This window comes from Sinocyclocheilus grahami, unplaced genomic scaffold, assembly GCF_001515645.1.
Source record: "Sinocyclocheilus grahami isolate Dianchi unplaced genomic scaffold, SAMN03320097.WGS_v1.1 scaffold215.1, whole genome shotgun sequence".
In the NCBI taxonomy this organism is placed as follows: domain Eukaryota; kingdom Metazoa; phylum Chordata; class Actinopteri; order Cypriniformes; family Cyprinidae; genus Sinocyclocheilus; species Sinocyclocheilus grahami.
Window position 1 is genome coordinate 2,229,020 of NW_015505394.1, and position 11,779 is coordinate 2,240,798.

Sequence of the window (11,779 nt, forward strand, 5' to 3'; positions counted from 1 at the left end):
ATATATATATATATAATTTTTTTTAAAGTGCTCAAGCTGTTCATATTGTGATTTCATTTTCATATTTGTTGTTACCTGAAAGCATGCCTTATTAGACATATTTGCTTCTTAAAGAGATGCATCACCAAAAATTCTGCCATCACTTATTCACCCTCATCATGTCGTTCCAAACCTCATGTCGTAAAATAAAGTGTGACTTTATTTTAATACAACGCAACAATGGATGTTAAATGTATAGTCAGCCAAAACGTATTATTCTTTCATAATTTACTCACCCTCATGTCATTCCAAACATGTATGACTTTGCTGTGGCATATACTTGAAGATATTTTTTAGAATGTTTTTGTCCATCCATGTCAAGGAACACCAGAATGGTTTGGTTACCAGCATTCTTCAAAATGATGTTAAATGTATAGTCAGCCAAAACGTATTATTCTTTCATAATTTACTCACCCTCATGTCATTCCAAACATGTATGACTTTGCTGTGGCATATACTTGAAGATATTTTTTAGAATGTTTTTGCCATCCATGTCAAGGAACACCAGAATGGTTTGGTTACCAGCATTCTTCAAAATGTCTTCTTTTGTGTTCAGCAGAAGAAAGAGACAGTGAGTAACATGAGTGTGAGTAAATGATGATGGAATTTTCATTTTCAAGTGCATTATCACTTTAAGTAGAATGAAGGCGTATGTTTTCAGGTGTGATCATGCACAGTCTATCTTTATAATCTCTTACATTCCAGACATCAATATTCAAGTCAGTTTTCAAATAATGACTATTTCCCTATTGTACAATAAAAGTAATTGAGGATATTTGCAGTCATTGCAGAACAGATAAAGCCTGACACAGTTTTAAAGCATCCCGAAAGAGTCCTCTGTTGTCATGTACTGTAAATGGCCATGGTTTAACCATTAAACAGCATCTGACTGGCAGAAGTGTTGAGCTGAGCAGGGTGAGAAAGTGTGCATTTGGAAACCGTGACTGTCAAAACAGGAGATGAAGAGAGATGAGGGATTGCAGAGCTGTGGAGTCCTGTTCTCAATCAGGTCTTTGTGTTGAGGGCTCAGTGAAACAGGGACGCCTATGATCAGCTGTGTGCTTGTAATGCAGGGCACAGACATAGACACATATACCCCACACACAGAGAACCACACTTCTTCACTGCACTGAAACTGTCAAGCTGTCAAGCGAAATTAATGCAGGGAAGGTCAGACTCAAAATAGTCTTGATATTTTTCTGCCATGACATCATCATGTCTTAAAATCAATCTTCGCTGCCCTCCAGTCCAGAGCCTGACGCCCACAGGTGTGACAACTTACCCTGAACCTCCCACAACAAAGGGGTGTTTGAAGGAAACCTCTCAGTCTTGTTTACCGCAGTCAAACACATCTAACCGCAGATTTCCTCTCGCTGTAGAGCACCGTGTGATTTTTCTAGTGAGCTTTTGACCTTTGCTGAGATCTCACATTCTCCTCTGTTGGTTGTGTTGGTGGAAGTTTAGACTTGTTACAGTCAGAAGACACCTGCTTACGGAAATGTGTATCTGGTTGAGTCATACAGCAGATATTCCCTTTAGTTTCTAGTTGTCTAGGTCTTGATGGGAACTATTTAAAAAAAAAAAATTATTATGTTAGTCATTTGTAGAGTGTAAAATGTGAGAACACTTATTGATCATATTCACGTGCACGTCTTTTTCTGATTACATTTAAAAAATATTTTTACGTGCTTCTTGAATATTTCTGCTGGGTATTCCTGTATCCATTTAATCAACATAATCTGAATACACAAAAATATACATTTTTCATGCTATTACTTTCACTCAAGTAATGGAATTGAGTACTTTGTCCGCCTCTGATTCTTACTAGGAAATACTAGGGATGTTTGTTCGCGCCATAGTCAAACTCAAGTCAAGTCAAACTTTATTTATTGAGCACAACTTTAACACAACCGTTGTTGCTCCAAAGTGCTTTACAAAAGAAGCAACAGAGATCAAAATTAAAAGGAAAAATAAGTAACTAAAATCTAAATATGTGTGTGTATATATATATATATATATATATATACATGCACAAAAACTAGGGTTGAGTATCGATTGGGTTTTACAATAACGGTGCCAAATCAATACTTTTAAAATGGTACCAGTGCCTGAACCAGCCGCACCACACGGATGCGCTGTTTTCGTTCAAATCAAAGCGTAAATAGTACATGTAGAAAACGCATCCTTATGTCGCGGCTGACACAGAAGAGTGTACGCTGCTTGCGTTCTGTGGATATTCTCCAAAATGGCGCTACGGTGATGCGGAGAGACACAGAGGAGACTAATTGTTGAATAAAGTCGTTATTTTGGTTTTCTTCGCGTACAAAAATAATTCTCGTCGCTTCAGATTGAACCACTGATGGCAGATGGACTATTCTGACGATGCATTTCATACTTTTCTGGACCTTGACAGTGTAATTTACTTGGCAGTCAATGTGACACAAGCCTCCCAGTTTTCATCCAAAATATCTTAAATTGTATTCCGAAGACGAATGAAGCTTTTACGAGTTTGGAACGACATGGGGGGTAAGTGATTAATGACAAAATTTTCATTTTGGGGCGGAGTATCCCTTTAACCATCCAAGTTCTCCCTTCGTCAAAACATGAGAAAAGAAGTTGTAAAGAAGAGTCATTTTCAAGTTTGATTGGAAGTTGGAGGTCATCGGCGTAGCAATGATAGTTAATATTATATTTCTGGAGAATGGAGCCTGGGGAAGCATGTAGAGCGAGAACAATAAAGGGCCAAGAATAGAACCCTGAGGAACACCATAAGGGATGGGCGCAGAAGGTGAGGTGAACGACCCGCTATTTACTGAAAAAGTCCTACCCTTTAAATAAGAGGTGAACCACTGTAATGCCGTGCCTTGAACCCCTACTACACATTTGAGTCGATTCAAGAGGATGTCATGGTCGATAGTTTAGAAGGCTGAACTCAAATCTAACAGTATCAGAATGGCAGATGACCTCGAATCAATGGACAGCAAAAGATCATTCATAACTTTAAGCAAGGCCAACTCTGTACTGTGAAGTGCTCTAAAACCAGATTTGAACTTATCCAGAATTTTAAAAGCATCCAGGTAAGAAGTAAACTGTGAAAGCACTGCTTTCTCTAAAACCTTAGAAATAAATGGGAGTTTAGAAATGGGCCTGTAGTTACTAAGAACAGATGGATCAAGGTGAGATCTTTTTAACAGGGGTTGTACAGAAGCTTGTTTAAAGGACTCTGGGAAAACCCCACTAGTCAAAGAACTGTTTATAATAGTTAAAAGGGCAGGGCTAATAGTGTCCAACACCTCTCTAAGCAAGCGGCCAGGCAGGCAGTACATCGGATTGACAATATGTAAATTTCATTTTAGAAATTAATGCAATAAATTGAGATGGAGACACTGGTTTAAAACTAGTGAAAGTGCTAGAAGGAGAGATCAGGTGAGAATGAGCTGTGTCAGGAGGAGAGAGGTGAGATCTGATATCTTGTACTTTCTGCACAAAGAAACCTAAGAATTCTGCGCAGGTCTCGAGATTGCCAACGGGCTGAGCAAGCGGCTGGATTAAGAAATTAGTTTATAGTTTTAAAAATAACTTTTGGCCTGTTTGCATTCATGGCAATCAAATTGGAAAAGTATTGAGATTTTGCATTGCTGACAGACTTTTGATAGGTGGTTAGACAATCTTTCAAAATTTGATAAGAACCTGAAGATATTTTATGATGCAATTCAAGTTCATGTTATGCATGATGAACTGCAAATGCAAGTTGTGATGGTTATAGTTTTATGTTTGTGAAATGTTAGTAAAAATCAGTCTCCTCATAATGCCAATGATGTTTATACCAAAAACTTCTATTTTGGTCTCCTCTGACCACATGACCTTCTCCCATGCCTCCTCTGGATCATCCAGATGGTCTTTGGCAAACTTCAGACGGGCCTGGACATGTGCTAGCTTGAGCAGGGGGATCTTGCCCGCGCTGCAGGATTTTAATCCATATCTGTCTCTCACAGTTGAGGTGTACCTACGATGAAAATTACAGATCTCTCCATTCTTTGTAAGTGGGAAAACTTGAAAAATCGGCAGTGTATCAAATACTTATTTGCCCCACTGTATATATATATATATTAGGGCTGCACGATTAATCGCATGCGATATTTTACGCGCATCTTGTCAGAAAGCCGGTTCTGTAATCAGCGGTAAATCTCCATCACCTGCGGGCTTTCACATTGAGCAGCATTAACTTCACAGAGCCGTTGTTCACTGAGGAGCTGCGCTAAAAATCGCGCGAATATGAACGTGGTTTGGCGCAGCTCGTCTATATATCGTATATATATATATATAGCGTATTGGTTGTTAGATAAGCTCTAGCTTGAATTAAAACTGAAAATTACAACAGCAGTCACTTTTGAGTTTTGTTAAGGTTTAGTGGAGATGAAATGGAGATAGCGACAGATCTTTTTTTCCGTTTTGTGACGTACATCCAAATGTAATGGAAAAGAAAATGGGTGTAAACCTGCAGTCGATTGTGGAGGGAGTGGTTTATGCAGACTAAATGATTGGAAAAATCTGGTATATATGTCACCAGAGAGAAGTCTATCCTTTTCAGCAGAAGATTGAGCTATAACGTTTTGATTAAATATTACAATTGAAAATAAAAATGTAAAAAATGAAGCATGTAATTGTTAAATAGACTGGGTGAGTTTCCATCATGCTGAGTTTACCTATAGAGTGCCAAAGCTCTTCATTTGTTTTGTCTTCTTGGAGGACAGGATGTTGAATGGTTAATAGAAAATATATTTTAATATACTAACCTTTTTAACAAATATTGTGTCACTGGACATCTTTGTCTTTTAATGCATTTGAATGCGGTGTGTTTCCGTTTATCCACAATGCTGTGTTTCTGTAGGACAGATGTCCCAAGCACAGAGGCAGATCACCCTGCTTAAACAGGGGGAGTTCAGAAGGTCATTTGAGGGACTCAAAGCTGTAGTGAAAGGGATTCAGCTGAACTTTGACACTGTTGATGTCTAGATGTTTTGCTCTGCTCATTGATTTACCATGCACATTTTTGCTCTCAGAATGGCGGTGTGATTTTCAGTAACTGAGCTACTGTAAGTGTTTGTAAATTAATTTGCTGAAGTTATGTTTGCTCTGCATTTATGAACAGCTATTTGATTATCTGAGGAATCTTCCATTTACAAGGACACGTCTTACAGGTGCAATTATGCATTTGATTTATGCTTTGCAAAATTGCATTTTATCAGACTGATATTTGTTATAGTTATTTTGCTCCAAAATATTTGAGAAAAGATCTCTTTATTATATTAGATAATGTTAATGATTATGTTTACTATTAGATAAAGATATATTATCTCATATAAAGTACTTAAATAATAACAAATTATTTGAGCCTTTAAAGACACCGTCTTTGTCAGGAAAAAGTCAATCTTATTTGGCGCTGTGAGTGAAGTTGTTTTATTTCCTGGTCTTCATCACTCAAGATACATGTAATGCATACTAATGTAATCACAATTCAAATCTCTGTGCCTTTTTGAACTGATTTAAACAAGAATCCATTCCAGACTGTGTCAGCTATGCCAATTTTAGCATGCTTTGTAATGTTTATGAAACCTTCATGGGTTAGGTTCAGCAGATGGCTGTGGACTAAACCATGCATTAAATCAGGCAGTTAACTTTCCCAGACTGTGTGTTATTATCTCACAAGGACACATTTGCATAGGGGCTTCCCGATCACCAGGATATCCCCTCTTGCTGATGCATCGACCGGGAGGTATAGGTGGCATTATGAGAACCTTCCTGTGTAAATGCTGTCTCGGGCAGTGCTCCCCTCACCTTTGAGGGTTGTATTTGAGCTTGCCTCTCCCGTTTGGCTGTAAGTAGATGCTTGGAAAACTCTAAAATCCAAATACTACGGTAAGTGCACACGTTAAGCTTTGTGCACTTTTCTACAAATCCACATAAGTGGTAAGTGAGCACGTTATGCTTTGCCCACTTTCTAAAATCCACATAAGTGGTAAGTGAGCACGTTATGCTTTGCCCACTTTCTAAAATCCACATAAGTGGTAAGTGAGCACGTTATGCTTTGCCCACTTTTCTGAAATCCTGTATGGGAAGGGCTACGTGTTATTGCCCTCCTTCCCCTTCGCTGAGTTGGTTTAGACCCCAGTACCTTGGGCTCCACTCAACTAGTGTGTCTCTGTCGACACACTCTGGAAGCATCGCTCCCCTCACCTTGAGGGTTGTATTGGAGCTTGCCTCTCCCGTTTGGCTGTAAGTAGATGCTTGGAAAACTCTAAAATCCAAATACTACGGAAAGAGCACACGTTAAGCTTTGTGCACTTTTCTACAAATCCACATAAGTGGTAAGTGAGCACGTTATGCTTTGCCCACTTTTCTGAAATCCTGTATGGGAAGGGCTACGTGTTATTGCCCTCCTTCCCCTTCGCTGAGTTGGTTTAGACCCCGGTACCTTGGGCTCCACTCGACTAGTGTGTCTCTATTGATACACTCTGGAAGCATGGCTCCCCTCACTATTGAGGGTTATTGTGAGTATGATGTTTCTTTCGAGCATTAATCCTCTCTGAGGAGTTGGATTCCTCGCTCCATGGGCTGTCCTTGTGGTAGTATTGAGCAGTGCTCCCCTTTTTTATCAAAGGGTTACCTGGAATGAGCAACGCTAATCCTCTGAATTCGGAGTTCTCCTCTCACATGAGAAGTTTGAGTTCTCGGTTTCTCCAGAGCACCTGAAACAAGCAGCATCAGGCGATTTAGGCCCTTCCTCTACCTCCCTGATGTGCTGAGTGTTTGGCTAGCTTGCAGTATGCTTACCCCTCTGATTTTACAATCATGCTGCAGGTCGAGCCCCCTCTCGTTGAGAGCTGGGTTTGTGCTCCCTCAGCCAAGGTAAACTACTGCTAGCTGTTCCAGCATTGGAACATGCTGTAGGTCGAGCTACCTCTCGATTGAGAGCTTGATGTTGCTCCCTCAGCTAAATAACTGCTAGCTGTTCCACCATTGGAACATGCTGTAGGTCGAGCTACCTCTCGATTGAGAGCTTCTGAGTGGTTTAAAACCCCGGTTCCGCCTTGGGCACCACTCCTCCTATGTATCCTCTGGGTACCTACTTTAACAGGGTGCTGCTACTAGGGGTCTGTTAAAGCAGTTCCTTCAGCACATACAAAGAGAAACATGCGGTAGCCCCTGCGTGACAGGCCAAGACTAGTATGATTCTAGGCTCTTGGTCGTATTCCCTTGAAGGAATCTATTCCTGATTCCAAGCCTTGAGCTCTACCCCGGGCCCAGTCTGGCCCTAACAGGTAAGTATTTTGGGGTAAGTAGCCTAGGCCTTTGGCCGTAGGGAATAACGTCACTGACTAACGTCCCAGGGGCAACTCCCATAGCAATATGGTAGAGTTGGTACTTAGTACTCGCCATGGTTCTGGCATGCACTCCCCTCAGCATGGTGGCGTGGGTTTACCGTTCCCCATAGCAACCCCTAGAGGATGTAGTTTGAAGTTCCCATGAAAGGGAACGTCTCAGGTTACTTATGTAACCATGGTTCCCTGAGTAGGGAAAGAGACACTGCATCCTCTTGTGTTTCTCTTTGAATCACTGGTTGAACTCTTGTGGTGTGCCAGATTTCTGTATTTTCACCGTTGGCTTTTGGTAAATGCTAATAAAATAAGGTACAATGTAGCTTTTAGTTTGATTCATTAATCTGTTGTACCACTTTGGCATAGATGACAGATGTGTTTATAGTCAGTCAGGGCAGATATGCTGAGCAAACAGCCATATTATTATTAATATTAATATGAAATGACCAACACGCACTTTATATTCCAATCACGTGTTGCCACCCAAAAAAGGACGTAATAGGACCAAGCATTTATAAATGTTTAAATACTTAAACAAAATATAATTTAAAATTATTTGTATCCATTAGTCATCAGCCGAAATTGTATGAGCGTAGTAGTAGGTGGTGATGCTCTTGGCACTGTGGTACATGTGTGGGTTTGTATTGCATTTGCACAGTGTCTCTCTTTGAAGGCATGTACATATGCAGGTGTCTACATATGTATGGCCAGAAATGTATCTATCCTTAACTCATATCACTACATTAAAAAAATGTATGTTTCTGTCATTACAAAATTAGAGGAGGTATCAGGCTTCACTTCAGATCTGAATTATGCATTAGTTTAGCGCTTGCATTTTTAAAATGCTGATATCGGACACTTGTAGCATTGTAACCATGGTTACTATGAAACCCTTTACACAATTCAGACCAAGCTTACAGCACTTACTTACTTGCAAACGGGCAAAAATACGGAAGGTATGCTGCGGATGAACATGGTGGACCAGTCTGCTTTAAGAAGCCAGCTAGATGCCATTCAGACCATGACAGCAATGATTGTTGAGAAACCAAAAGTGGTAAACGAATGTCTGCACCAGTGATGGCATGCAGTGCAATCCTTGACATGCAATTTTTTTTGTTTCTTCTTGTTTTTGCCTTAATAAGGGGGGAAAAAATGTGATGTTGAAATGTTTTAAATTCATTTTTATGTTATCTTTGGCAGGGCGATAAAAATAATGGATTTGATGTACTGTACCACAACATGAAACATGGCCAGATATCCAGCAAAGAGCTATCAGAGTTCATCAGAGAAAGGTAAAACTGTGTGATGTTGGTTTTTGTTGTTTTTTTAAGGGAATATGGGGAATCACCTCAAAGTGTTACATTATGACAGTCTGTTATGAATACAGACTCATCTTTCCTAAAAATTGCTTCAGATACCCCAAGCAACATCCTAAAATGCTGTTAAAACAGTACTGAATGAGTTCACGTTTGCTGAGCACAAACTTCTTTTCCTTCTGCTTTTTTAAAACCAAAAAATCTTTTTAGTTTAGTAAAATTCCTGTGTATGCTCAATTTATACTTGTCTACAAAACTAATTTCAAACATTTACGCATAAGCTTTTGAATCAAAAGGTTAAGATCATGACAAATTAAGAGTGTTTGTAAGCATGGCACTTTCAATGTGTTTTTAATATTGGCCAATTTGGCAGTATGTCTTCTTGTGTGATTTAGTTCATGTCTTCTTTTGGTTCAAGACAGGACAAAATCAGAGGCCTTTGTTTGCATATATGTAGGTGTATCTGTCATTTGTGCAACTTGCATTGAGTAACTCTTAGATTTTCTTTAAATCATCTTTTTTTAAGCACAATTAATTATGGTAACTGTTGTTTACAAGTATGTGTAAAGGTTTGTGAGATCAAAGTGTTGTTTAAAGGATTTTTATTTTATTCTAAATAATAATCAGTGTTAGATGGCCTGTCATTATTTGAATTTGATTGATTATTCACACATGGTTTTCTCGCCTCTTGTCACAGAGCCACCATAGAGGAGGCATATTCAAGATCAATGACCAAACTGGCCAAGACTGCCAGCAACTGCTCTCAACTAGGGTAAGACTCTGAGTGTGAGTGTGTGCGTGTCGGTCTTAGGGGTTACAGGCCCAGTGGGTTCATTACGAACACAATTTCAATAATGTATTTATAATGAGTTGGAAACCCACATCATTTCAACGTCTCTCAGGCTTTATCCATGAAAGCCCAAGCTCGTTACATGCAAGGAAACAAAATTAATACCCACAGCTGTTCACTTACCTGCCCGGAGCATTTTTGAATCTTTATTCTATGCAAACTTGCTGTACTTTTCCTTCTAATGCAAGACATATTGCCAGTCAGGCGAAACTTAGTAAGCTACTTCAAAAAGATCTGCAGGAAGAAAGCAATTAACTAATTGTTATTCTATTATGGTCCTAAAATAACCAAAGTTTGTATAATAACTATTCGCAAAATATGCTAGATGCAGTTGTGTGAAATGAAAGCTGGCTTTTTACTGGCCTGCGGCGCTTTATTCCACTGAACTCGATTTTCACACCCTCCTCACATATCATACTGTCAGTACAGACATTATAGTGTCATTAAACCTTGCAGAGAGCTGTTTCCATTAAAAACAGCCAGGACCAGAGGATAAATCTGATATCGAGAGAATAAACACACCTTGGTGTTAAATCACAAATCATGTTTAACACATTTTCCGTTTTATTTGTACGATGTGTGTGGAGTATTATGCTTTGAGAAGAAAATGAAACGACCATTTGTTCTACAGGACGTTTGCACCGGTGTGGGATGTGTTTAAACAGTCCACCGAGAAACTGGGAGCGTGTCACATGGAGCTGGTCCGCAAACTTCAAGAGCTCATCAAGGAAGTGCAGAAATATGTGGAGGAACAAGCCAAAAATCATAAGAAGGTATGGGAGCTGCCGTCATCTTTGGTGTTTGATAAATATCCATGTACGTTTGCTCATAACATGCCGCATAGCAAAGTAGGAACCCAATTTCTCAGCTAAATGAGTCTGCGGTACACATGTCATTCTGGTATCACTCATATCTCGTATTTGTTTTTCGAGTGAGGAGTATCATATGAAATGGGAATATAATAATAATAATAATGGTCTCCTGTACAATATGCCAAACTATATGTCACACTTATCTCTGATCTGTTTGTAAATAATGGCCCTTGCCTTCCCATGAATCTTCCGAAATGTATCTTGTAATAATAATAGTTTTGTTTTGCTTTTTAAATTTGTGCATATTTGTCTGACTAGTTACTCTTTGATTGTATTAGTTCTGTAGTAGTGAGCTGTAGGTTTTACTGAAAATAAATTTTTACGTAAATAGAAATTAAGTCTGATTTAGCTTATTGATGGTAATTTAATGACAGTTAAGCACATTTTCCCTGCCAGCATAAATTAAAGGCAGTACAAATAATACAACTGTGGTTTATAAATACATTTTGATATAGAGAAAATTGAACAACAGTTACCAGTTAGACGGGTGGCAGCCTCATCCTTGAAGTTAGTTCATAGGGTCCAATTTCAATGATAGAAATTCAATTCACATTTCACAGTTGAAAAACCTCAAAATTTAAGCATATGCATCAAATGCCCATTATACAAAATTTGAGAGCAAGACATTTAGGGCTGTGGAGATTATATATTTTTTTAAAGATGAGAATAATACTGAAACTCTTTCTTGTAGACAAAGGAGGAGGTGGCATCCACTCTGGAGGCTGTGCAGACCATCCAAAGTGTGTCTCAGGCCTTACAGAAGAGCAAAGAGAACTACATCAGCAAAACACTAGAGCAGGAACGCATGCGCAAAGAGGGGGCCACACAGAGAGACCTGGACAAGGTACACACTCAGACTTGTATATACATGAATGGTAGGCCAAGTACTACTGAATACTTTAAAGTTTGCCAGATCAATCCTTGTAGGAATCTCCATTCATCCACCGACTTAAGCTCCTAAAGGAATTGTGTCTGTAGTAGATATTAGAGGAAATTTAGCAGATACAAAGGATAATTCAGAACACGTCTTCTAAGGTGTCTAAATGTTTAAATGTCTCTCTGTCTGTTTTGTTTGTTTGTTTGTTTGTTTGTAGGCTGGGTTGAAGGTCAAGAAAGCCACTGAGACCTATAAGTCATATGTGGAGAAATATGCCACTGCAAAGACAGAATTTGAGCAAAGAATGACAGAAACCGCACAAGTAAGACTGTGTGAAGTGTGCATGAGTGTCGGACACGCACATACTTTTATATTAGAAGCCTAGTGTACCCATACTGTGTGTGTATATATATATATATATATATATATATATATATGAGCAATAT

General features: G+C 39.0%; 1 protein-coding gene across 2 annotated transcripts in view; it reads left to right on the forward strand.

Moving 5' to 3' along the window:
* Positions 1-11,779, forward strand: part of LOC107596176 (F-BAR domain only protein 2-like) — a 40,927-nt gene that overhangs the window by 1,272 nt on the left and 27,876 nt on the right. For both annotated transcript variants that reach the window (XM_016286853.1, XM_016286854.1), the window contains exons 2-6: positions 8,619-8,710; positions 9,432-9,506; positions 10,216-10,357; positions 11,148-11,300; positions 11,551-11,655. In XM_016286853.1, the coding sequence (XP_016142339.1) occupies positions 8,619-8,710; positions 9,432-9,506; positions 10,216-10,357; positions 11,148-11,300; positions 11,551-11,655 (567 nt within the window). The remainder of the gene's footprint in view (positions 1-8,618; positions 8,711-9,431; positions 9,507-10,215; positions 10,358-11,147; positions 11,301-11,550; positions 11,656-11,779) is intronic.